Source organism: Camelus dromedarius, chromosome 24, assembly GCF_036321535.1.
Source record: "Camelus dromedarius isolate mCamDro1 chromosome 24, mCamDro1.pat, whole genome shotgun sequence".
Lineage (NCBI taxonomy): Eukaryota > Metazoa > Chordata > Mammalia > Artiodactyla > Camelidae > Camelus > Camelus dromedarius.
The window spans coordinates 27,010,511-27,035,933 of NC_087459.1; the positions used below are offsets into that span (position 1 = coordinate 27,010,511).

At 51.5% G+C, this 25,423-nt stretch overlaps 3 protein-coding genes and 1 non-coding gene across 6 annotated transcripts; 1 reads left to right on the top strand and 3 right to left on the bottom strand.

The window, feature by feature from the left end:
• Positions 1-46: 46 nt before the first annotated feature.
• BUD23 (BUD23 rRNA methyltransferase and ribosome maturation factor) lies at positions 47-10,404 on the bottom strand. Of its 3 annotated transcripts, XM_064478617.1 has the most exons (14): positions 10,270-10,404; positions 10,133-10,170; positions 8,690-8,785; positions 8,522-8,604; positions 8,327-8,423; positions 6,697-6,793; positions 5,573-5,623; positions 4,782-4,867; positions 4,507-4,552; positions 4,286-4,341; positions 2,765-2,865; positions 2,527-2,584; positions 510-599; positions 47-389 (listed from the first exon to the last, which is right to left on the bottom strand). In XM_064478617.1, exons 1-14 carry the CDS (start codon positions 10,315-10,317, stop codon positions 335-337), a joined length of 1,002 nt encoding a protein of 333 aa, XP_064334687.1. In that variant the 5' UTR covers positions 10,318-10,404; the 3' UTR covers positions 47-334. The 3 variants fall into 3 exon arrangements, with proteins under 3 accessions (XP_064334687.1, XP_010979066.1, XP_064334688.1); XM_064478618.1 differs by lacking the exon at positions 47-389 and having other exon boundaries at positions 2,527-2,645; XM_010980764.3 differs by lacking the exons at positions 2,527-2,584; positions 2,765-2,865 and having other exon boundaries at positions 10,270-10,403.
• On the bottom strand, positions 1,029-1,159 carry LOC116147287 (small Cajal body-specific RNA 20). The gene has a single exon (XR_004130819.1). It is a non-coding gene; the product is annotated as a small Cajal body-specific RNA 20 (non-coding RNA).
• A 106-nt stretch (positions 10,405-10,510) lies between the features above and the next one.
• Positions 10,511-13,221, top strand: DNAJC30 (DnaJ heat shock protein family (Hsp40) member C30). Its single transcript, XM_010980762.3, has one exon. It carries the CDS (start codon positions 10,527-10,529, stop codon positions 11,205-11,207), a length of 681 nt encoding a protein of 226 aa, XP_010979064.2. The 5' UTR covers positions 10,511-10,526; the 3' UTR covers positions 11,208-13,221.
• A 4,536-nt stretch (positions 13,222-17,757) lies between these two features.
• Positions 17,758-21,763, bottom strand: VPS37D (VPS37D subunit of ESCRT-I). The gene is made up of 4 exons (XM_031433339.2): positions 21,517-21,763; positions 20,038-20,209; positions 19,475-19,557; positions 17,758-18,851 (listed from the first exon to the last, which is right to left on the bottom strand). Exons 1-4 carry the CDS (start codon positions 21,652-21,654, stop codon positions 18,489-18,491), a joined length of 756 nt encoding a protein of 251 aa, XP_031289199.2. The 5' UTR covers positions 21,655-21,763; the 3' UTR covers positions 17,758-18,488.
• Positions 21,764-25,423: the final 3,660 nt, after the last annotated feature.

Sequence of the window (25,423 nt, forward strand, 5' to 3'; positions counted from 1 at the left end):
AAATTCTTTAAACCTAATTTGTACATAGGAATCAAGCCCCCACGAATAGAGGAACTTCAGAAATTTATTGAGGATCACAGAGCTAGAAAATGCCAGAGTTCCACAGAAAGTGGCTTACTGCTTTTAGAACAAAAATAATACGCTCTCAGAACCTTTAGCGAAGAAAATATTTGAACTTTAAAACTTTGTAGAACTTTTCTAAAACACTATTTTTGTCAGCAGATAAAGTAGGCACGTCAATACAGAAAACTCTCCCGAGGCCAGTGCCTGGGCCGGGTGGCACAGCTCATGACTGTGCAGTCCCCACATTGTCCCCTTGGGCACAGCTGCCTGCTCAGAAGCGGGGCCTGCGCCTGCGGCCGGTGTACTGAGTGTCGGGTCGGACCTCCCTGTGCAAAGAAGTAACAGGGCAGAAAGAACAGGGCTGTTTCAGGAAAAAGAACGAAGAACCCATGGGACCACTGGGTGGCCGACCCCCAGCCCGCAGCCCACCCCCAGCCCGTACTCACTTGCCCTGCCGCCGGCGCCGCGCCTTCTTCTCCAGCACCCACCCTCGGCTCTTCCTCACCAGCCCCCGTCTCAGCATCCTACATGGGACCCTGCGCAGGAGACATGGCTATGAACTGGGGGACGGAGTGGCCTGGCTGACACTCAGGTTAACCCGGGCAGGGAAACATGGTGAGCTTCTCTCAAGATGCCCCTTCCACAAAAGAAGCCCCCATTCTGGACACCCCTTTCTGCTGGGATCGCGGGGGCCAGAGCAGTTGTGTAGAAGGAGGCAGGACGTGGAGGGCCCCCTCGACAGCAGGCAGCCTTGCTGTAGGCGACCACTGAAGTGCACATTTGCCAGTGGTGCAGGCAGGGGCGGAGCTGCTTTGGGGGCCACTCAGGCCAGGATCAGCTCACAAGAGCCTGGCAGCATCCAAGGAAAGCCAGAGGCCCCAGGCCCACTGTTGCCACTTAAGAACCTAGCCTGGTTGTGGGGTCAGTGAGCCTGGTACAAACAGGCTGGGGCTCCCAGCAAGTACAAATGTCTGAGGTAGGAAAACAAGGCTGCCTGGCTCGTGGCAGCCCTGACGATGATCCTCAAGGGCTGATCTTGGCCTCCGGTCCTGACTGAGGAGAAAAGAGACCCCCACAGCTTCATGGGAGAGAGGCCCTGAGAACAGGGGGAGTCTGGGCCCTCAGACCACATCCCCACTTGACAGTTGGAATCAAACTGTTTCCAGCATAACACACCATGGAGGCTGCTTGTCATTTGAGTAACCATTTCCTGAGCACCTGCACACACGGCCCGTGGACGTTCTATGGGGGTATGAATCAGCCCCGCCCTTCAAGAGCCCGTGGCTGGGCTGTGGCAGAGACCACCTGCACTAGGCAAAGTGAGTGCAGAGAGGCCAGCAGCTGCTAAAGGAGTGACAGGAATAGGAAAAGCAGATTCTGGGAAAAACAAGAGGGCCATGGAGATAAGCTGGTATTTCTTAATGTAGAAGGTAGGGCAGCATTCCAGACCAGAAGCAGTATATGAAAATGAGGCACTGGGAAGGACTGAAGGGGAAGGTCAGCAGAGGAGTCTGATGCTTGGATTCATAGATCTAAGGAGGCGGTGGGTCCAAGTGAGACTCCGAGGGTCTGCTGAGGATGGAGTAATTCTCCTGCACACTTTCCTCCTTGCCTGAGGACTAGTGAAAGCTGGACTGCATGACAGACCCTTTTTGCTGCTACTTCTCATCCGTTCTAACGTAGTAATAAAAGTCAGATTTAAAAAAAGAAATCTCAGAATCTCACTTGGCTAGGCCAGTTCATGGAAGTGCGACCACCAGCAAGGAATGTGTTCTCCCTCCAGTGAGCAGTAGGGACGCAGTGATGCTTTATACCCAAGGAATGACACAACGTGATCTAGACTTTAGGGTGTACGGAGACAGCAGTTCATGAAAGAAAGTTGAAGGCCCACAATTAGGGAGCAGGAGTCTGATGTGCCAGGTGCAAAGCAGGAATCATCCCCAGGAGTCTCTAAGGAAGGACAAGCATAGAGGTAGTGAGGTTGAACGGGGCAAGATGTGAGCTGCAAAAGGGACGATGGGAAAAGAGGCATCAGCGGAGACAGAGAGCAGTGAGGATGGAGGGTGGCCAGACCACAGGTGCCAAGAGGGAAGTGTCCACACAAGTGCCAGAGGGGACGGAGGCCAAGTGGCAAGGATTAAGGAATACATAGATTAAGCAAAGTTGGTGCAAAAAAAAAAAAAAGCAAGAAATAAATTAGATAAAGGTTTCAACAACGTTTTCTTATTTACCTATGCATTTATAAGAAGCGGCCTGAATGTGACAGTACCGGGATAAGCCCCTGATAAGCCCAACGACAGACACCAGCCTCCTCCCCGCTCAACTCGGAGGACTTCCACAGGAGGAGCCTGGAGGGCACTGTGCTGAGTCCCGTACAAACCTGCCCTCGCACTGCCTGGGCGGGTGGCATGTACCTCCACCTTTAAACAGATGAGAAATGGATGCTCAGGTCCCATGACTTACCTAAGTTTACAGTTAGGACATGTCATCTGTAGGCACCAGTGTGAGGACAAGAGGGAGCCTAAGATGGACGGAGGGAGTCACTTGTACCTTCCCCATGGAGCAGCAGGTGGGACCACTCCCTGTGAGCAAGTGATGGGCACCTTAGAGCAGAAACATCTGGGAGAGGCCCCCAAGTCCCCATGGGGAATGGGCTGGGGAAGGTAAGGGAGAGGACCCCAGAGGGCCAGAGGGCACCAACCCGTGGTGGACAGGAGGGCCACACTCATGATTTTCACCATTCGTGGGATTTCCAAATTCATCCATCGTCTGCCCCTTTTGCCTCTTAAATGTCCTAGAAGTCTGAAAACATTTCACTCCTATCAATCAGAACTAAGAAATAACCTTCTCCTTCACTACTGTATAATCAATTGTTCTTCAACAAACACTGAATACCTTTTGCTTACAAGACACTCTTCTGGTGTCAGGGATATAATACAAGTTCCCACCAAGTTTTAATTCTAGCTGGGGATAGAAATAATACCCAAGTAAACAAATATTTATGATTTAGAGCAGTGAAAGGTGTTAGGGAAAATAAAGGTAAGAACTCAACTGAAGATACTGAACAGAGAAATGGTAACAAGAAACGATCTACATTTTTTAAAAGTAAAAGAAAAAGAAAAAGGCACAGCCTTGCTGCACAGAAAATGGATTCAAAAAGGCAGACAGAAGTAGGGAGACAAGTGAGGCAGCTTTCAGTAATCCAGGCAAGGGCAGTGGTGAGCAGAGCAGGTGGGAGTGGGGAAAAGGGATGGACTGTCTGGATGTGAGACATGAGGAGGAGGGAAGGGCTGAGAACGTAAGACATAAAGAAGGAAGTTCAGGGGTGAAAACCAAGAGCTCTGTCTTGTTCCAAAAACCGGTGAGTAGTTCAGGCACAGACGTTTAGGGGCCGAGGTGGTTTGGAAATCAGAGGTGGGGCTGAGACCAAGGATGTAAGCCTGGGAGTTCATCTAAACGTGGTGTTTAAGGCAGCACAGAGAGAGCAGGGGTCCAGGCTGGGCCAAAGGGTGGACCAAGAAAGAACAGCCGGTGAGGTTAACAGGAAACCAGGCCGGGGGAAGGAGGCTGAGGGGAGGAAAGAGTTAAGGGAGTGATGGGCTGCGTCATTTACTACCAAGTTACAGTGAGGTCAGAGGAGACTGAAGGAGAAGTGACCGTGGATTTGGCAAGACAGGTTGGTGGTGGCCTTGACAAGAGCAATTTCTGATTAGACAGAAGCATGAGCCAGGGAAGGGACAGGGAGAACGGCGAGTTCCAGGAGATCTGTTATGAAGAGAGGCTGGTAAACAGGGCGGCAGTCAGAAGCTGTTACGGGGCTAAGGAAGATCTTTTTTAAGACAGGAAAAATTGTGCCGCACGTTTGTGTGCTGATGGGAGTGACTCAGGAGAGTAGAGATGAGGATGCAGGAGAGAAAAGGGAGCCACACAAGCCACGAAGGGATGGGGTCCAGGATGGGGGTGGAGGAAGCAGCCTTTGGGAGGAGGAGACAGCCTGCTAAACATGGCAAGAGGGCAGAGAGGAAGGCTGCCCACAGTCACTCAGCCACAGGCAGGTGCAGGCACAGTCCCAAAGGGTTCTCCAGCTCTACTTCCACCTTGGTGTCACTGCCATGTCAGACCCTGAGACACGGTGAAAGCAGAGAAATGGAGGAGTCTGGCCACCTTAGGGACCACCTTAGGGACCGCCTGCACCTTAAGCAGGGCTAAACAACAGCATTACCTCTCAGTCGTGAACGTGGACTCCCTGGCCTCCTCTTCCTCATCTTCATCCAGGCCCTGCAGGAGCCAAAGTGCTCTTAGATCACCTTGGAGATCTCTCAACCCATCCACCCACCCCAGGAGGCTTAGGTACCCAGGCCTGAGCCCTTCCGACAGGTACTTGGCCAAGCCCCACAAGAAGAGAACCCAAAAGACATGGCCTACAAGCTCAGGACCCCTCACCTTTGGTATAAAGGTTGTAGGTCCAGAAAACAAACAGAGGTAGAACCTGAAACAAGAAAGCAGAGTGAGCACTGGGCTCAGACAGCCTCACAGGACGAGATCAGTTCTCACCCTCCCACTCATAAACAGGTACAGACACAGCGAGGCCTCTTGCCTGCCAGGGCCCTGGTGACCCCAGTCAGCACTGCTCTGGTCCACTCATTAGTGGCCTGTGAGGTCCACACCACCACCCTCTCTCCTGCAGCGCAGGCAGTGCCCTGGCCCCCAGCACTCACTTCTTGGCTTTGGCGCTGTTGGGGTAGTCCACCACCACACCACCAGTGAAGCCAGCCTTGGTGGCCTGGGTTGTGATCAGCTCCAACTGGGGAAAGAAGGCCAGGGAGTCAGGCAGGGCAGCTGGGGGAGCAGCAGGTTCCCCTCCACTCCCCTTAAGAAGCCAGTCTGGCCCCAGGATGGACCTCCCCTGGGAGAACTGAAGGTCTTCCCTATCAGACTGTTCCTAATTCTGAGTCCCCAAAAGCCATGCAGAGAAGGTGCAGAATCAGCCATGGCAGACACCTCCCTTGGGGACCACAGAACAAGCAATTCCCCTAATTCTTACTTTCTAGTCAGGGATGCACCACCCCACTCAAATCTCAGGAAATGGATGGCCACCAACTGGGAGGCAGACTCATTCATGTTATTAGTCAGGGACAGCTCACCAGCTGACTTTCAGAGTCGGAACCTCCTACCCTCTCATTCCTCATGCACCACACTCCACAGAACTCTCCCCCATCCCCATTTCCTTCTTTGCTTATGGAAATTAATAGTATATGGTTTATCTGTCAAGAGAAGACAAACATCCTATCCCTGGGCTCGGTATCCCTCTTCCTTAGGACATTAGGTCATAAAACATGCCAGCAGGGCCCACAGTGACCAACCTCAGGAGCCCACTCCCTCCTTTCCCACCAATCAGCCTAAGGTTCCTTGTTCTGTCACTTCCCAACAGCAGGAGGGCAGGTGAGTGAGGAGCGGAACAGGTGACCTGTCCTGCTCCCCCACCCCCGCAGCAGGCCAAAGGGCTCACCTGCTCTGAGTTCTCAGGGTACAGCTGCAGGACAGCTCTGGCTCCCCGGGCCTGCAACAGAAGCACCACTGTCTTACAGATATCCCACGGGGTCCGGACCCAGACACTCCTCCTTTCCTTAGTCATGAAATACTTATGGAGTTCTCAGTATGTGCAAGGTCAGGGCCAGGGATACAACCATCAACAAAGAGTCAACCAAAGTGAGGGGAGACAGCTATATCAACAGTGGTGATTAAGTGCCAAAAAGAAAAACAAGTTAGGACGAGGGATGGTGCATGCCAGAAACTATCAAATTTACTTTTGGTTCAAAGAAGGCCTCTCTCTGAAGGATGCTTGAGCAGAGACCTGCATGTAGTAGGGAGCTGCTATTAAATGTCTGGGAAAGAGCATTTCAGCAGAGAGAAAGCCCTCAAAACTTCAGGTTAACCCCAGGGGCTGAGGAGGAGAGAAACCACCTAATGCACAAGACCAGCCAGCCATCTGCAGGGACAACCCACCCTAAGAAAGCCAGGGGTCAGGCGAGGAGACTAAGAGACTAAGGAGACCAAGAAACACCTGGACCTCCAAAAAAAGGAAAGAGTCAAAGAACTCATTTTTAGAGCTTAGAATCTCAAACTATCAACTAATATGAGTAAACAACAAATCAAGGCCATCAGTTATAACGACAAGATTAATGAAAGCTCTCACAGTGGTAAATAAAACACACTGCTCCCACTTGAGCATCAGCAGTGAGGGGAGGGCAAAGTGGGAGCCAGAGGATGTGAACACTCTGGAAGGTGTCCCCTTTGTGGCCTAGACATGATGTCCCTGTCCTCACTCTGTGGAGTCCAAGCCCTCAAACCAGCTTCTGATTAAAATTCAGCACAGTGGACATAGGAGTTGTGATCAGTCTCAGATTCTGACATCAGTGTCTTGCGTTTCATTAGAGAGTGTCAACCCACTGAGCTTTCTATTTATAGGCTGAGGGGCTGGGACAGACAGAAGTAACCACAGTAAGGTCCTGCCATCCCCTGTGGTCCCATCTGAACAACATTCCCATGGGACGCCTCTCCTTCATCATGATACCTCCAGGGCAAGAGAGGGACAAGTAGTCAGACCTAGGGGGGAGGATATCTCATACTCACCAGAACAGAATAAAGAGAAGAAAAAAAGCAGTACAGCCGCTTGGCAGGAATGTCAGACTTCTTGTTAGCATTACAGAGCCACTGTACAGCCGAAATGCTGAAAAAGGAAGGCACCTAAGTCAGGAAGGGGAGTGATACACATGGCTCCTCCCTGCCTCCTCACACTACCACCACACAGCCTCCATCTCCAGGTGGAACCCTCCCGTCCACACTGCTGGCATGTGCGACTCCACTCTAGGTCACTATTTTGATTATATTTTTTTCTTTTGGGGGGAGGGGTGATTACATTTATCATATATATTTTAATAGAAGTACTGGGGATTGAAGCCAGGACCTTTGGCATGCTAAGCATTATAGCATGGAGCCATCCTCTACCCCAGGTCACTGTTCTGTAACACTGCACAACCAGGGTCTACAGAAGGTGAGTGTGAACTTCCTTGCAGTCAGTTCAAAGAAACACTTCCTTAATCTTGTTTCTACACACATCTCACGTTTAGAACTGCTCAGCAGGTCAAGGTCTCTGCCATCTATCCCTTCACTCCCTTCCTCTAACCAAGGGAAACACGCTTCACAGGACTTAAAGTCATTCACTCTTCCCAAATCACTTCCTTTAACTGTACCTGCTAAGTGTCTCCACGATCCCTAGATTTAAATTAAAACCTCAAGCGGCTATTCTTGCATGTAACAAATGTTCAAGAAAAAAGGCTTGCCATACCACCTCTCCTTAAAAGCTAACTAACAATGACTACCTACTACCTAAACATACAAAGCCATATTCCTGGCCTTTGATTTTCTGCAGCTTAGAACATCCCACCTGATCATTACTGAAGAGCAATCGCTATCTTTTAAATGTTTTTTTTTCCTCCCTTATCTTGTTCCCAGATGTTAGCTAATCCCTTACCCTAGGAGAAAATCCTCAAATCCAAATTTGTACTCCTCACCCAGATCCCTACTATGTAACCCTACAGCTCTATGATCACAGGAGGTCTCCCCTCAGGTAACGATTAAACTGTGACTTCCTCCCTAGTCCCTACCTACCTCCACCCAGTCAACAAAACACTCAAACACTGAACAGAATTTAGAACAGAAGACAAAGAATTTCATGTTTCCAATGATAATTTCAATGTTCTAAAATCCATTATCAAAGTACTACATACACATTCAAAACTTGACCCTGACAACTCAGAAAGAACTCCTAAGTCATTGAAGAGACTGGAGCAGTCAGGGCCACTCTCCACTACAAAGTTCTTTGAAGAGAAGTCAACAAGATGGCTACTGGACCCACAAAATGTCTCCTGGGACCCATAAAATGGTTCCTGGGACCCACAAAATGTCTGCTAGGACCCATAAAATGGCTCCTAGAGTTCAGAAGACCACCCCTCCCCCACCCCCACCCCCACACATACAGAGAAATCTATACCATGGTGCCTGAACCTGGCAGTGCAAGACAATTACAGGAGTAGCTCTGAAATACATTTAAAAGTGCATATTTGGGGGCATTGCTCTGACCTTATAAATCTGAAAATCTTGGGAGATGTGTGTTTTTCAGTATCCTTTGTGACACTGCTGCATAGCCAGATCTGGGAAGCACTGGCCTGTAGGACTAAAAGCAGGGCATGAAGACTCTTACCTGATACAACCATCAAAGGAGCCTGGTTTGAAGGGAATGCCCTGACCCATGTCCCCCAGAAGCAAGTCTCCTTCCGTGTCTCTGTCCAAGGCAGCATCTACATCAGAGAAGAGGAGGTAAGGGAATCATGATTTGCATCATTGCCCCATATTCATGGAGGTCAGTGCACCCCAGTGCTTAACAGGATAAACTTACCCAGCATGGCAGGGCTGATATCAATGCCCACCCAGTAGTGCCCCTCATCCGAGAGGTAATCTCCACTCAGCCCAGAACCGCAGCTGAAAGACACATTCAAACAGGGACTCTAACAGTGTGAGAAACAAAAACATCCCACCACCTGGACTATGGGCCCCCAGATCTCACCCAATATCCAACAGGTAACAAGGCTGATCCTCGGGCAGATAAAGGAGCTCCAATGCTCGCCCAGCCATTTTGGTTTGAACATCAATCATCCGTGAGCTAGGGAGACAGAAACACAAGCAAGTGGTAAAAGGAGTTCTGGGCTGAAACCTCACCCAGGTCAAAAAAAAAAAAAAAGAAAGAAAGAGAAAAAGGAACAATCATCTCAAGGTACTCTACCGGCCAACAAACTCACCTACAGCTATTTATAACTGATCCCAAAATTCCATGTAATAAAACACTTTTTGTTGTAAAACCAAGTAAAATTGTACCAGCTGCAAAGCTAAAGTAAAAAGAGCAAAATCATTTATCTAACGAACAATCATTGGGTATTTTCAACACGATCAGGCTTCGATGTTGTAGAACATATTTTCTAGAGAATTATCCACCATAGTTAACTCTCCTATAGAAGGGTCAACAAGGCACAAGAAAAATCTACAGGACTGTTGTCCACGAGAAACATAAGGCAAGCTACAGAGGACATTCTAGAGGCCACAGTTAAAAAGAAATTAATAACGTAAAATTAACTAAACCCAATGTAGTCAATATTAAATTTTATTTAATGCAGTATGTTCCAAATATAATTTCAAAACAAAATCAATATAAAAAACGGTCAATAAAATATTGTACATTTTCTTCATACTAAGTAATTCAGACTAAACATGTTTTCAATAGATGGCTAATAGCCATTGGTTACCACATTGAAAAGAAGTAGTATAGAGTATATTTGGCTTTCCCAAGAACAAGGAAAAGAATCGCACCTAATAGTTCTCAAAAATGCCCAACACAGGGCTCTGCAGCTGGAGGAAAAAAGCTTTTATTTGCTACATAATGGTAACTGGCCAGAGGTTTCTGCTGACTCTCTCTGTCCTAGACTCTAATTTGAACAAAAAAGGAGAAAAGTTACCTGAAGAACTTTCTACAGAGCACTGTATTGGAAACAATAGGTTTGGAAGCCCCTGCTCCAGCCCTTACCTGGTAAATGACTTTGTAATCATACAAATTATTCTGTGAAAACCAGATACTATATCAACAGCTGTTCTGAGGATTTACTGAGATAATGTAAACGGGGCACACAGTAAGCATTCTATGAATATTATTTCCTTCTCGTCAACAGCACTGACACCTTACACGTATCCACTGCCTCCTACCTATTTTAACGCACGCTTAAACTGTCACATTAGAGAAAATAGATATGCTCACTCCCATTCTGATGCTAAGGTTAGAGACCCAGAGAATTCGGAAGTTTAAAGTTGATTCTGCCAGTATTAAAAAATGGGAACAACGCAGGTCTCTTCCTTTCCCCACTCTCAAATTCTGCGTGCTTTCCAAGCAAGGTCCCCCCAGTCAGAGCAACTTGCCGGTTCCCGACCCCCCGACGCCCCGCAATATCCAGTATCCCCTTACTTGCGCACGTATTTCCGGGCTTCATTCTTGTCGTAAAACTGCAGAAACGAGAAAAAAACAAGGAGAGTCGGAGGAGGAATCAAGACGCGGAGACCCTAGGAAAGAAGAGACGGGTGCCCGTGGACCACAGGCCTCACCAGCTCCGGGGGCCCACTGTGCTCCGGTCTCCGCCCACGAGACGCCATACCCACGCCGCAGCAGCACAAACTCCGCGAGCGGCTCCTCGAGCCCGGCTTTTATGTCATCGGCCGGGCGCCCGCCTCGTAAGACGCATGCTCCACCCACTCTCCCCGCCTTCTCTTTTACCCAAATGGCTACAGGGCCGACGGGCTGCGAACAACGCACGCCTCCCATTGGCCAGTTCATCTTGCACCGCCTGCCGGCTTCATGCAAGATGGCGGCCCGGCGCAATCTGAGGTGGCCGCGGTTGTTTCTGTGGAGGTTGTGGCAGGCCCGGAGATTTCCTCAAAACCTAGGACTGGGTCTGGGCCTGGAAGCAAGTTCTTATTCCCAGAGTGACGGGCCGTACTCGCGCACGGCGCTCTATGAGCTGCTTGGCGTCCCCTCTACGGCCACCCAGGCGCAAATCAAGGCGGCATACTACCGGCAGAGCTTCCTCTATCACCCGGACCGCAACTCGGGGAGCGCCGAGGCTGCCGAGCGCTTCACGCGCATCTCCCAGGCCTACGTGGTGCTGGGCAGTGCCACCCTGCGTCGCAAGTATGACCGCGGCTTGCTCAGCGACGAGGACCTGCGCGGCCCTGGAGTCCGGCCTTCCAAGACACCCTCCGCCGACCCGGACTCGCCCCGCACCCCGCCGCCCGCCTCTCGGACCCAGGGTCGCGGTCAGGCCTCGCCGGGTGGCAACCGCCCCATGTTCGACTTTGACGCCTTCTACCAGGCTCATTACGGCGAGCAGCTGAAGCGCGAACGGCACCTGAGGGCCCGACGAGAGGCCCTTCGCAAGCAGCGGGAGGATCGGGCCAAGAAGGGCTTACACTGGGACGAGACCCGAGACACGGCTTTAATCTTCGTTCTGCTCATAATCTTCATCATCATGGGCTTTCGTTTTTAATCGGAGAGTAGAGGGCAGGGGAGCAGCCCCCAGCCAGCCCCCCAAGAAAATGGCCTTTCCTGTCATCTTGAACACTTTGCCTTCCGTTGTCTACCTCTGCTGGGGTCCGAAAGACCCGCTCTCCCCGTCCTCTTCCCCACCTGGCCAGCTTAGCCGTTGACCTGCACATCCGTACGCCTCTGGCCCGGAAAAGGAGACTTGATGCCCGAGAAAGAGGCCCCCAGTGAAGAGTCCCGAAAGCCCGAGAGGAAAGGGTTTCCTGGAGCCCCGGGGGTGCCTGCTTCCAGAGGTTGTTAACTTCCAGGACACTTGCTCTGGCTTTCTTGTAAGCCCCTGAGCAAGACTTACCTGCTTCTGCCTGCCCCACGTTTGTAGCGTGGGGCTCCTCTCTAACCTTGAAATGTGCAATATGACCAATTGTTGGCTGCCAAAAGAAAGATTCTGGGGTTGTATGAAACTGTCTTTCTGTGAGTTCCCCAAGCCACAGGTGAGATCTGATGTAGCGTAAGGATGTGATCTGTGGAAACCTTGCTGTTGTGTGGTGGTCAGCCCCAGATCCCACTCCCCCTTCTGTTGATGGGAGTGGGAAAGTAAGGTCATGGGGCACAGGAATCAGCATTCCTGTGCCCATGCTTATCTATTGTATGACTTTGGAGAAGTTACTCTGTGGGCATTTCGGCAGAGGAGCAAATCATTTGCTTTCTTGAGGCCTGTTACACTTGATTATCTGTGTTCTAATGGGCTTGGTGATTAAAATACAATGCCAGTAGAGTCAGGTTTATCCTTGGGACAGTGTGCCTGTCACCTGGTCATCTGTTGAGCAGCTGAACCCATCACTAACTGCAGCTCATCCCATCCCAGAAATAGAGCAACAAACTGGCAGTTTGAGTTGCCTGAATGTGGCCTGTCCTCCTGTTTTGCTTGCAGTGCTTATCACAGGCCCTACAAGCCAAGTCCTTGAAACGTGGCTGCTTGAGGCTGTGGGAATTGGGGGAGTTTGGAGGAGACAGGACTACTGAGGGACAGGAGGCACATGGCGGAAACTTACTTATTCAGAGCTGGCTGAGGTTTTTTTCCTTCCCTCTATTCCAAATTGCTGCTAAGCAGTCGGTCATCAGTTGGCTAGAGCTGTGGTAATCCAGCTGTCTTAACCCCAAATCTCAGCATGTGGGGTGTGGGTTAGCTGTGTAGGTACTCGAGCGTTTATGCCCTGGGGTTGAGTGTAAAGCTGGGATCAGGAAACCTTTGCAGGAGATCTACCACAGGGGTGAGGGCCTAAGTCTAGGTTCTAAACAAAGACAGAGGTGCTTTGCTATATTAATACTAATTCCTGCACTCAATCTTGTGTGTGAAATCCTTGTATAAATGGGGATAAACCTACAGCTAGTTCAACTTGGTCTCTTGGAAAGCCTTCAGTTTTCTCTAGCCTTGAAAGTTGGGAGCAAGCTCTTGGTCATGACTTTGCAGTGACCATATGACTCAGTAGTAAAGATTTAAGCCCACACTGGTTCAGACCTGCTGGGCTCCATGAGCCTTGGTTTGGGGGGAAGGGCACATGTACTTTCAAAAAGAACATTAATGTTATTATGTTTCATATTTGGAAAACAAGTGGGAAAGTCTGTTCTTTACGAAACACAAACTACAGGAAGTGAAACTTAGTAAAATGTACAGAGGCTAGTGATTCTCAGCCAAGGAGATGGGGCATAACAGAGTGTCCTTGGGGCAAGATTCTATTTGAGTTTCTGTCAAATGGGGTTGGAGTTCTTTTGGGTTTTGTAAAAGCACTAGTGGTCTGTGATATCTGGGGCCTTTCTCACAGGCACCTTGCCATAGACCTCTCGTTTTGTTTCCTCCTGGTGAAGATCATAGCCAAGAACATTCCCTGGGCCCCAGAACATAGAGGTAGATGGAAAGCTCCTGAATGTTTGGGGTGGTGGGGTCCAGACTCTGTGAAACCTCTGGAACATTCCATGCAACTCCAAACAGGGTAGTCAATAAAATATTAACCATCCAACTCTAAGCCTTTCCTTGGGCCTAGAGCTAGGCCCACTCTCCTCTTTTTAGTGCCATCCTGCCTGCCTCTGGTTTTTTTAGCCCAGAGCTGAACTCTTAAGAGAACCCACTCCCTACCATCCCTGAAACTGAGTCTGGGCTTTGCGTGGAAAAGGAGATATATGGGAGGCTTTTTGAAGGACACCACCCCCTACCCCTGACATACACACACAACTAGCTCCTACATCATTTCTCCCCTCCTGACCCCCCTATGATTGTCCTAACTCATTCCTTTCTCAACTTCTTACCTGTCCTGGGGAGGAGAGGCTGAACCAGGCCTTGGCCATGAGCCCCTGCCTTTTAGGGGCTCTCTCCAGTTCCTGACAGTGAAGGAAGGTTGAGACATGGTCAGCTTCTATCCCTTTTCACCTTTGGTCACAAATACAAAACTAGAAGTTTGGACCTAGGAAGGCAGATGGACCAGAGGGGCCCAGCTTGCCCAGGCTGTGCTCACTGAGGTGGGTATGGGGGTGCAGGTACAGTACGAGGCTGAGTGAACAGTGTGCACAGATCCTAAATGGGGAGACAGGACAGCAGGACTCAAAGGTATACATGTCTAGGCTATTGTGATACTGTCTTTGGGCTTGATCAGGACTTATTCCTCCTGAGCCAAACTGCTTTTCCCTCCATTATCCTTTATTTATTGCTGGGTAAAAACATTCTTTACACATCCTAGTGCTGAGGGAGTAAGATCCCTTGGTTCCTTGCGAGGTTCTGGTGTTTCGTTCACTGGGTGCAACTTGCCCTCTGTAATGGTCTCAGCATGAGCCACAGTGAGTAAGAATAGCCTGCCTTAGACCAGTGAGCTGTCCGTTGGTCAATATTGACAGAATATATATCTCCATCCCTTATAGCCACCTGAAGCTGAGACACCAAGGGTGGAGCCTGAGTGGCCACCACACCCACTTTTGAGGAAATGGTGGGTGGTGTCTATGGGGGGTCCTTGTCTCTGTCCTTTGGGTTTGCTGGAAGGTCACCAGATCCCATGCAGAGAGGCCAAGAGAAGGGACAGCTGGTAAGTGGCAGTGCTGCTTCAGTCCACTCGCTGGAATTCAGCGCACTAGAGAAGTAGGCTCTCTCCTGGCCTTTGCCCTCTCGTTCCTCAGCCCTGTGATAAGGTCACACACTGAGCAGGATTGCAGAAGGCCCGCCCACCTACCCTCAGCGGCTTAGCTCTCAGGCCAGGCTGGGAGCCCTGGTGGCCAAGGCAAAGCTGTGGAGGCTCTGTCTCTGTTAGTATTTTAGGATGAGAGACCTGAGTCTGGACCTCGTGAACTTGCATGTGCTGGGAATGCTCAGTGCTCCCATCCCCAAGAAGCCAGTGCAGAGAGCTCACCTTCACCATCTGTCATGAGGTCATAGTGGCACTGTGGACCTAGCCATGTCCCCACTATCTCCTAAGGCTGTTCAAGCCTGGGGCCCTGGCGTTAGTCTTGAAGTGGGTTGGCCCTCCCAGCCGGCCTCGGCCCCATCAACGTTCACACCCTCCACCCTGGGAGGAGACTGCTGCTAGGCAAAAGGAGGCCTGTTACAGGAGGACCAAGAACAGACCGAGACTCCTGGTTCACAGGCCACAGCCAACCTGCTCGCATCGTGTGGCTGTGGAGGGCACAGTGTCTTAAAATCACTTCAGCCAGCTTTCAGAACTTGGGAGACTTTGCCTGGAAATCTAGATTTCTGACTTCTCAAAAAATGGGAAAATGTGCCACCATTCAGCTTTCTCCCCTACCTGCGTGACTGCCGGGAGGTGTAAGGTCTGCCTTTAGGTAGAACCTTGCACCCCAGCCTGCTGCACTCCCAGCAGCAGAGGGGCCGTGTCAGAGGCCTTGATGCACACACTTGCACCTGTTTGCTCTTAGAGAAGTCTCTCTCTCTATCCTGTGTCTAGCAAGAGGGAAAAAAAGAAAGGGGACCCTGCATTTCCAGGAAGATGTGGGAGGGTGGATTTCTTTGCACCCTGACCTTCCTGGCCTCTACAGGCCTTTGAGTTTGCACATCCCTAGGTTACCACCTATGTTATTATAAGAGCTCACACTTTACACAGGGAGGCAGTGTTGATCTTATTCTCATTGTGGGACAAGAAGGATCAAATTTTGAGAGGTCTACAGTGGTGGCAAGTTCCCAGACAGTCAGAGGTCCTTCAGTACAGTAACACCAATCCCTGCAATCAATCTCTTGTGTAAAATCCTTGTATAAATTGGGATAAACCTGCAGCTAGTCAGACTTGGTCTCTTATAAACCATTAAATTCTCTTTAGTCTTGGGGGTCAGAGGCAGCTTCTTAGCCATGGCTTTGCAGTGACCACACGATTCAGTGATAAAAGGTTTGAGCTCACTCTGGTGCAGGCCTGCTTAACTCAGTAAGCCTTGATTAGCAAAAAAAAAAAAAAAAAAGTACATTTATTGTTATTATGTTTCATATTCGGAAAACAAGGTGGGAAGCTTAGGAAAATACACAGAAGCTAGTGATTTCCAAGTAAGGAGGTCCACATAACAGACTCTTGAAGGGCAAGAACTCCTTGTTATTATCAAAAAGGAGTGGGAATTTTATTTGGGGAATTTTTTGCTTTTGGTTTGTAAAAGCACTGGTGGTCTATAATAGTATCTTTCTCATGGAACCTGTGGCATAGACCCTCAAGTTTATCCTCTCTCACAGAGGATTACCACCCAAAACATTCCCTAGGGCCCCAAAACTTGGAAATAGAAAGTTCCAGAAGTGTCCAGGCAGAAGAGAGAGCCCAGGCTGCCTGGAACTTTACAGAACATTCCATGTAACTTCAAGCAGAGGGGTTAATAAAGTTTATTAACCATCCAACCCTAAGTCTTTCCCATGGCCCAGAGCAAGGCCCATTCCACTCTGGTGGTACCTATACCCACCTGCCTCAGGTCTTTGGTCTTTTTCATGCTGGAGCTGAATACTAGGGGGGCTGCACTCCCTGTCTCCTCTAAAACTGAGTCTGAGCTCCTAGAGGAAGGTGAGGGGTGTGGAAGGCCTTTTGATGGACCCTTTCTGGTTCCCATGGTAACATTCTCCTCTCTTCCCAGCTCCTCCCTTGTGTGGGTCATTCCTTCTCTTCTTACCTGCCCTGGGAAGGGGAGGCTGCACCAGACCGTGGACATTAGCCTCTGCCTTCTAGAGGCTGTGCCCCAATTCACAATAGTGGAGGGAGCTCAGACATGCCCACCCTTAGCCCCTTTCCTCCTTTTAGTTACAAATGAAAAACTCCCTTGAGGTATGGACCAGGAAGGGGAGGCCAGGGCGAGAGGGGCCCGGCTTGCCCGAGGCTGTGCTGAGAATGCAGGTCTTCCTGAGCTGTTCAGTCTTCTGTCATCTCAGGCAGGCACCTTGTGTCATCTCCAGCACCCCTCAGCTCCAGCAGCTCAAGTGCTAGCAGTGAGGAGTAGGAGAACCAAGGCAATGAGGGATGGAAGTCCCCAAGTGGGCTCGATCAGTGCTTTGCCCCTGCTAGGGGTGAATCTGGGCTTGCGGGTCTGTCAAAAGCTCAAATGTGCCAGTCTCTCTATTGCCTAAATTTCTGAAGATCCCATTAAGCAGTCACTCAGGTATTGGTCACACATCTTTAGAGATGGAGACCATCTACCTCCAGTAGCAGCCATGACTCAAGAGCCTCATACTGAGCCAAAACCTGTGGTTTCCACCCACTGGTCTTGATTGACCTCTGGCTCTATGTGAAGCAGTCCTTTAGGACTAAAGGCTAAACATGACGCACACATATCCCAAATAGATCCCTCAATTGTTCCTCACGGGACTTAGTCCCAATCCTCGTTCTCATCATTATTAAAGGTGCTGTTTTGGGGTCCCTCTTAGAGTTTAAAACTTCAGTAAAAAGTAGAGCCAACCCAGAACTTGCCTCTTTCTAGATGATTATATCCCTATTAACATGGACCAAGATCACATTAGCTTCTATGTGACTCTGACTGTCCCCTCTTATTTGCAGGACCTTCCATGCCTTCCTGCCAAACTTCGTCTCATTAGACTTGACCTAAGCTGATCCAAGACACGTTCCTGCTCTCCCATCTTCTTGGCCCACAATCATCAGCCAGGCTGGCCACCTAGTGTTTACCCAAGCTGAAGACAGATAACCTTCAGCCCTTCAGAACCTCCTCCATCACTCAGTGGGGGTGGTCATTTGGCAGGCCAGAGAAGGAGCAGGTATTATCCTGACTGGGATTACGGGCGACCCTGGAAAAGAAGGTGCATACAGGTGAGGCAATTGGAGAACTATAGGGGAACAGAGTGAGCTTCTGGCCAGAAGTACTGGGAAGTTAAGACTTAGGAAAGACTCCCACGGGTTGGTAATCAGAGAAGACTTCATGGAAGCGGCAGGAGCAGTGCTGGACCTGAAGGACAGCTGGGCTTTGGATGGGCAGAGAGGAAGGGAGGGCATCTCAAGAGTAGGAAGTGCCAGAGCTGAGATACGGAGGCTGCAACAGCAGAGTAGCTGGTGGAGGGAGCAGAGAGGAGGCGAGCAGCATCATCATCTTCATCATCACATTTATTGACGGCCCCTGGGAGGCGGGGCTGGGGACAGAACATACAAAGACAAGGACCTGCCCTCAAAAAGGTTCCATTCTAAGGAGACGGGGACAGAAAAATACAGAATGGTCTTTCCGGGGGATGGCCCACTCTCACCTGCGCAGGTCAGAAGTCCCTGGCCTACCTTGCCCCAGAGTCCGGAGCATGAGTGGGGCAGGTAGTAGCCCCAGGGCCATGGCGCTCCTGTCCCCGCACTTGGAGCCTGACCACCTGGCTCCTAGGTGGTGGACCCCAGAACTGGGTGAAAGGTAGGCTCAGGACATGATGGAAAACACTGTCGGCCTTGGCATTGTGTGAGCCCAGTGGAGTGGCAGGGGGCCACAGCGCCCCTAGGCAGGGCCCCTTGAAGGAAGCGGGCATCTTCTCAGGCCCCCGTGAGTACAGTTCTTTCACTGGGGCTGGCCCATCACCCAGGAGGCCCCAGCCGGGGAGAAAAAAAGGCAGAGTTTCCTCAGCGCCAGAGGCATAATACTCTGCCCACCCCACCCGGGGCCCTCTCTCTGGGCATCTTCCAGGTGACCCTCCTCCCCAGCTCAGCCTCCAGGGCCAGGGCCTGCCTAGGGCCAGGGGGAGGGGCCTGCCCCTCCCCCCACCCAGGCAGTGGGGGAGGAAGAGGAGGAGCCACGCATCAAGTTTGTCTGGGCCCTCCATTGGGGGGCCATACCCTGGATCCTACCGGTGGGGGGGCTCTGGCTGCGAGGGCCTAGGGCTCAGCAGAGGGGCTGGGCCTAGGGGGCACCCGGGGGAGCCCTTCAGTGGGGGCACTGGGCGGGAGTCCAAGGGGGGCAGGCTCCGGGGCACTGCTGGTGGCCCCCGGGCGGCCCCGGTGGGCAGGACAGCTGCAGCGGGGAAGGATTTGGGGGGATCCGCAGCAGCAGTGGGGGCTGGCTGACCAGACCGCTCCCGACGTCGCAGCAGCTCCTGCAGCTTCTCGGCCTGGGTCCGCCTCAGGTGGGCCAGGGCACGGCCTCGTTGGAAGGCAGGCAGGAAAGCCTCCAGGCTCTGTTCCCCCAGCAGCAGCTGCTCCATCTGCTCCTGGGACAGGAGAGAAGGGACAGTTTGGGAGGGACATGACCAAAGACTGAGGTCTGGTCCTCTCTCCCTCCTACCCTGAATTCCCACCCTGAATCCCTTCCAATGCCAACCACCCCACAGCTTGGGGACTGGCACCAGAGTTCCTGCCTAGGTCTGCCTCTGACTTGTAGACAAATGTCCTCTACTCAAGCCTTGATTTCCTTACTGTCACCAGACCTGCTAGGTCAGAGAAGAGGCGAGATCAGAGATGGGGACACACTTGATATAGATTTAGGTGTTTCTCATCGAGGCCAGGGCCAGGGCCCCTCCTGCTCCACCTCCTCCAACTCACTGAGCACTATGCTCCCAACCCAGCACTGAAACGTCTGTCCCAGCTCCTCTGTAGACCTCGCCTAAGCCGCCCTGAGACGTTCACAGGGAGCCGGGGGAAAAGGCACAGGTGAGGATGGCGAGCCCTGTGTCCAGGGCAGATAGCAATGCAGCAGGCTCTAGGGGCCAGGCACTCAGGGCAGGCTTCCTGGAAGAGAGGGACTCTCAAGCCTGAAGTGTAAGAATTAAGGGGTGGGGGATGATGAGAGGACAGGGCCCTCCCTGTCCCCAGGCCCAGCTGCCCCTCCTCTCACCTCAGCCTCCTGCTCAGCTTCTTCCAGCTCAGCCTGCAGCCAACCCAGCGCACAGTGGGGGCTCCAGCGGTGCATGCTCTCCTCTGAGGGCCACAGAGGGACAGTGTGAATAGCCCCTGCACTCAGGGCCTGTCGCCCAGGACAGACAGGCAAGAGCCCTAGGGCCCCATCCTGACTCTTTCAATGACCCTCTGTGTGATTCTACAATTCCCTTCAGCCTCAGTTTCCTCACCTAAACGATGGCCCACAGGATCAGTTTGTGCGCCTCCCCCCCAGTCCTCGTGCAAAAGAGGAAGCAGGGGCTGTGACTCCTAGAGCACCGAAGGCCCCTGGGAATTGGACCCCTTCTCCCAGGGTCCCCCTCTGGCCTCTCTAACCCAGCTCTGCTTACTGACTGCTCACTTCCCCACCTCTGGTGTTCTCCCAGAGTAGCACCCCTCAAACTTGCCCGGGGAAATTGATCTGTCCAAGTCCCACCCTTCAGAGCAGGGCACTTCCCAAGGCCAACCAGCCAGATGGCCAACTGCCCCCCACCCCAGGCAGTTGTCCTGCTGTCTCCTCACCCAGTCGCTGCAGCTTGTCCGCACAGCTCTCGGCCACCTCCCGAAGCTCCTGGTACTTGATGGCCAGTGCAGCGCGGCCCATCTCCAGGCGGGGCCGCAATGCCAGGTTCTCCTTGGCTAGCGCGTAGTTGGAAGCCAGGCACGCCTCGCGCTCCAGCTGCAGGCCCTGGAACTGCCGGCAGGGAAGAGCCAAGAGGCCCATTCAGGGAGTCTGACCATGGCCACCTACTGCCACCCTGGGGCCATGGGCCAAGCCGAAGGCACCCCAATCTCAAGATAGTGAGCCAACAGGTGGAGGGACTGAGCCCAGACTGTGCTTTGCCTCAGTTTCCTCTTCCAGAAAGTGAGCTAAAAAACGTCTATCTTACAGACTGGTTGTGAGACTTAAGTGCGGAAAACTATGAAGGCCTCTACAAATGTTAGTTAATTTTTAATTTTTCAATTAATATGTCTGCTCAGGTCCCCGAGGAGTCCCCCTCCCTCCTCTGTCCCATTTTCCATGCATGGGCAGCTTCCCTCTCATTCCAGGCCTTTGTCTGCTTCCTCCTCAGGTGTTTGTGCTGAAAACACTCCCACCCTCCGCTCTTACTCTCCAGAGTGATGTCTTCACCCTGTCCCTGCATAGCACCCCCTCCAGCCCCCTCTCCTCCCTCACACACCCTCCTCTGCTCTCCAGTGGAATCCCCACACCCCAAGGAATACACACCCCCTTTTCCTCCCCGATCCCCTAGCACCTGCTCCCAGCTTTCCTTCTTTTGCAGAAAGCAGACCCCTTTCTTTCCTGGCCCTGGAGAATGCTCTTTCCTTCTGTTACTAGGAGGGCCAAGCCTTCCCTCTCTGCCCCTGGAGAACGCACTACCCTCCATCTGTCCCCTATAGGATGCACATGCCCCTCCTGTCTGCCTCCCTCCAGTGTACACTTTCCCTTTCTGCCCCTCCACAGACAGCCAGCCCAGGCCTATCTCCTGTGAAATATACAACTTTCTCTTATGGTGGCCTATGGAATACACACCTCAGCTTTCAGTACCCCTACCCAACGGAAGACACAAAGACCCCTCTTGCACCCCGAGAATACGGACGCCCTCCCAACGGTCCCCCCAGGTGTCAAACAGGCCCCTAGTTTTCCTGTGGAAGGCGCCTCCCCTTTCTGGCCCTACAGAACGTGGGTGTGCGAGCCAGGGCCCCCCACAACACAGCCGGCCCCTGCCTCCCGAACACACCTCCCTGGAGCATCCGCTGTAGGACACGCCTCGCGGCCATCCCGGGGGTGCACAGGCGCCTCCCTGGGTCTCCGGCGCCCCACCCGCCCCAGGCCGGCTCCGGGCGCCCCCTCCCCCGGGGGCGGCTCCGCTGGGCCCACTCGTACGTGCCAGGCTCCGGCGGCCCCGAGGCTCGGCCAGTGAGGCCCTTCAGTCGGTCGGCAGGTCCGGCAGGCCGCGGCCCGTCCCCCGCGCCCCCCGCCTGCGCCCCCCGCTCTACCTTCCTGCTGAGCCGCACGATCCGGTCCAGCTTGGGCTCATCCTGAAGCAGGTCCCGGAGCTGCCCGGTGCTGAGGATCCCAAAGCGCCCTGGGCTGCCGGGCTCCGGCCCCGCCCGCGCCGCCCGGGCCCGGTACATGCCGCCCGCCCGCGCCCCCAGCTCGGCTGCTGGCTCGGCCCGCTCGGCCCGCTCCGCCCCGGCTCCGCTCCGCTCCGCTCCGGCTCCGGGATCCGGCTCGGGCTCCGACTCCGGCCGCGCGCGCCGCTCCGCCGCCAGAGGGCGCCCCGCCCCCTCTTAAAGGGGCCGCGGCCGGAGGCTGGGGGTGGGGCGGGGAGGGGGCGGGCCGCACCCCTTCTCTCCCTGGAAGAGCCGCGTGGCGCCGCGCCTCCCGCACCCGCGGTCGCCTGGCAAACCCATCCTTCTACCGTCGGGATTTGTACAGCCGCCTTTCTCGGCTCCCTCTCTCCTGGCCATCATTCATTCACCACGCCCCCAGGCGTTGACTCTCCCACCCGAGGCGTTTACAGTTTGCAAGGCTGTTTCACATTTACCCCTTGAATTCACACAATTTTCTGAATTTGGCCGTGAGCCAAGAGCTCCTGCCCAGCTGCTAACTTGGACAAATCATTCTCTTCCCCCGGCCTCAGTTTTCCCTTCTATAAAATGGGGTGATGATACACAATGTGAGGAATACTGATAGTGAATGTCCCTTACCTGTAGTTAAGTGGATACCCAATATGAGTTATTTTAGAGATGAGGAAAGATTTCACAGAGATGATGTCACCTCCCCAAAGTCACATTACAGGTAAACGACAGTCTCAGTTCTTCCTATATCCATGGAGCACATGATGCCTCCGTGCTGGGCACTGGACTGGGCCCTGTGGGAGCATTGTCTCTGCTCTTGGGGAGCTCATGGATGAAGGCAGAGTCACATTCTCACTCAGCTTACTTTAGTACAAAACAGAATGGTGGGTATCACTGCTCGATGTCTTCCTTTGTGAGTCCCATGTGATGCCCGAGAATGTCATGTACTTTATCTTCACAACTAGGCTTGGCCAGTGCCATTGTCAGGAAGCAGACACACAGAGATTGTCACTTGTCTAAAATCAAACAGTAGTGAATGAGCTTTTTCCACTTCACCACACTACTAAGAAAGCACAGAGGTGACACCAGGGCAATCAGAAAGGCTCACCAGAGGAGGTGATATTGGAGCTGGGTTTTGAGGGATGAATAGGAGTTCTAAAGTTGAAGGAGAAAATAGAGAAACCAAAGAGAAGTCCATAAGCCAAGGCACAGGGGCTGAAAGAGCCCAACAAGGCCCCCCTCCATCCAACCAGAGCACAGGAGGCATGGTGAAGATGTCTGAGAAAAAGACAAAACCGATGGAGTCAGTCAGGCTTGGTGACAGACTGTGAAGGCAATGCTTCTTCCACATTTTTATGGTTACTGAAATTTGATTTTCCCTTTCAAGATTCAGCTGGAACATCACCACCTCCAAGATGCCCTTTCTCCATCCCCAGGCTGCACTGTGTGCCCCAGAGTCCCTGCTGTCCCTCCATCATGGTCCTGAGTATTATCAAGATCCCTTCCACACTTCCCAGTTTCCTGGCTATGATCTCCCTGGTTCTGCTCTGCATCCTCTGGACACTAAGCTTCCAGGGGTCTCCTAGACACTCCCCCTGTCCGACCCTCCTTTGGCCCCTCTGAGCAACAGGCCTTCTTCACTCTAAGAAGCGCTGTGGAGATCTGGTGGAAGCTCCTGCCTCAGCTTGTCCCCTCTCCATCACCAATCCACCTTTGTTCAGTCCAGGGTGTCCTGTGTGGAATGCCCTGTAACAGTCCGATGAAACTTCTCCACACTCCTTGGACCCCCAGACCCACTTCTGCCCCCTCAATAGGTGACTCCACTGCCATTACATGGAGAAGCTTATGCCACTTTCTGCCCCATCTCTTTGGATCTTCTCTGCACCACATCCTAACCCCTGGAACCTGTGAATGTATTACCTTCCATGGTGAAAGGAACTTTGCAGGTGTAAGTCAACGGTCTCAAGATGGAGAGATTATTCTGGATCATCCAGGCAGGCCCAGTGTGATCACAATGATCCTTACAAGGGGGAGGCAGGAGGGTCAGAATCAGAGAAGGAGAGGTGACAAAGGGATTAGAGGGTCAGAGTCAGAAAGAAATTTGAAGACACCATGTTGCTGGCTTTGAAGGTAGAGGAAGAAGCCATGAGCCAAAGAATGCAGGCAGCATCTAGCAGCCAGAAAAGGCAAGGAAATGGAGTCTCCCCTAGAGACTCTGGAGGGAGCGTGACCCTGCCAGTATCTTGATTTCAGCCAAGTGAAACCCATTTCAGACTCCTGACATCCAGAATTGTATGATAATAAATTGGTGTTGTTTTAAGGCCCTAATTTTGTAATTTGTTACAGAAGCAATAGGAAACCAATACAAATACCTAGGAGTGTTTGATCTCATGGACTAGGAGACAAGAACGGGAATGTTCATAGTAGCTCTTCTTATAATAACAAAAAAACTGGAAACAACCCAAGTGTCCAACCCCAGGAGAATGGTAAAGGAACCGGTGAACCTTCATACAGTGGAACCCTTCATACTATACAGCAATAGAAATCAGCAAATTACAGCTACACGTGTCAATTTGGATGAATTTCACAAACAACACAGTGCAAAAAGGCAGCCTCAGAAGAGTGCATTCAATATAAGACTGTTTATGTAAAGTTTAGAAACATGCAATACTCTACTTCATATTGCTTGGAGATATGTACAAAGTAGAAGTATGGAAACAGTAAACACCAAACTCAGCAGCATGGATGTCTGGCAGAAGGCAGGTGGAATCAGGAGGGAGACAGAGGGTCACTAAGTGTCAGTGTCACCAAGAGATAGTTCAGTTTCTAAGCTAAATGAAGGTACACGGGTACACTGCATTATTCTTCATACTTTTGAGTAAGTCTGAAAACTTTTATAAAAAATTAATAATTTTAGAGTCTATTTTTAGACCCTAGCTTTGAAGTCAGACAGACCTGGGTCGCATTCTCTGCCACTTCCTACATAACCGAGAGCAATTTCCTTTATTCCCTGAGTCTCAATTATATCATCTGTAAAATGGGTAGTTTAAGGATTAGGTGACTTAATATGTGTCTAGCACAATCCCTGGCACTTAGTTGGTGCTCGAAAAACAGCAGCTGCAATGGGTTCCTCTTTCTTTTTTGGGCGGGGGTTCCTCTTTCTAGAAACAATCCCTTGGTTTTAATTTACAGAGCACCTACTATGCCAGCAACTTCCAGGTGCTGATTGGGCAAAGGCAACACTTCATCTTCATGGTTCTGCTCTCTGCTTCAGTCTTTAAATTCATTATTCCCTGAAGATTCAATTGCCAACCTCTTAAAAAGACAGCATTATTGAGATATAATTCACATGCCATACAATTCAGCAATTTAAATTGTACAAGTCAGTGGTTTGGGGTATATTCACCGGGTTGTGCATCTATTGGCACAATTTTTAGAACATTTTTATTACCCCCTAAAAAACTCTGTACCTATTAGCAGTGACTCCTCATTTCCCCATATCCCACCCCAACCCTCAGCCCCAGGCCACTAATCTACTTCCTGTCAATAACTCTCCATTCCCCCCTCACCCCAGCTCCTGATACCCACCATCCTTCTTTCTGTGTCTATGAATTTGACTACTCTAGGTAACCCATAGGTAGAATCATACAATATGTGTCCTTTTGTGACTTGTTCATTTCACTGAGCATAATGTCCAAGGTTCATCCATGTTGTAGCATGTGTCAGAATTTCCTTCCTTTTTAAGGTGGAATAATATTCCACTGTATATCTATTGAATCTTCGTATAGCCAGATAACAGTCCATTGTCTGTATATACCACAAT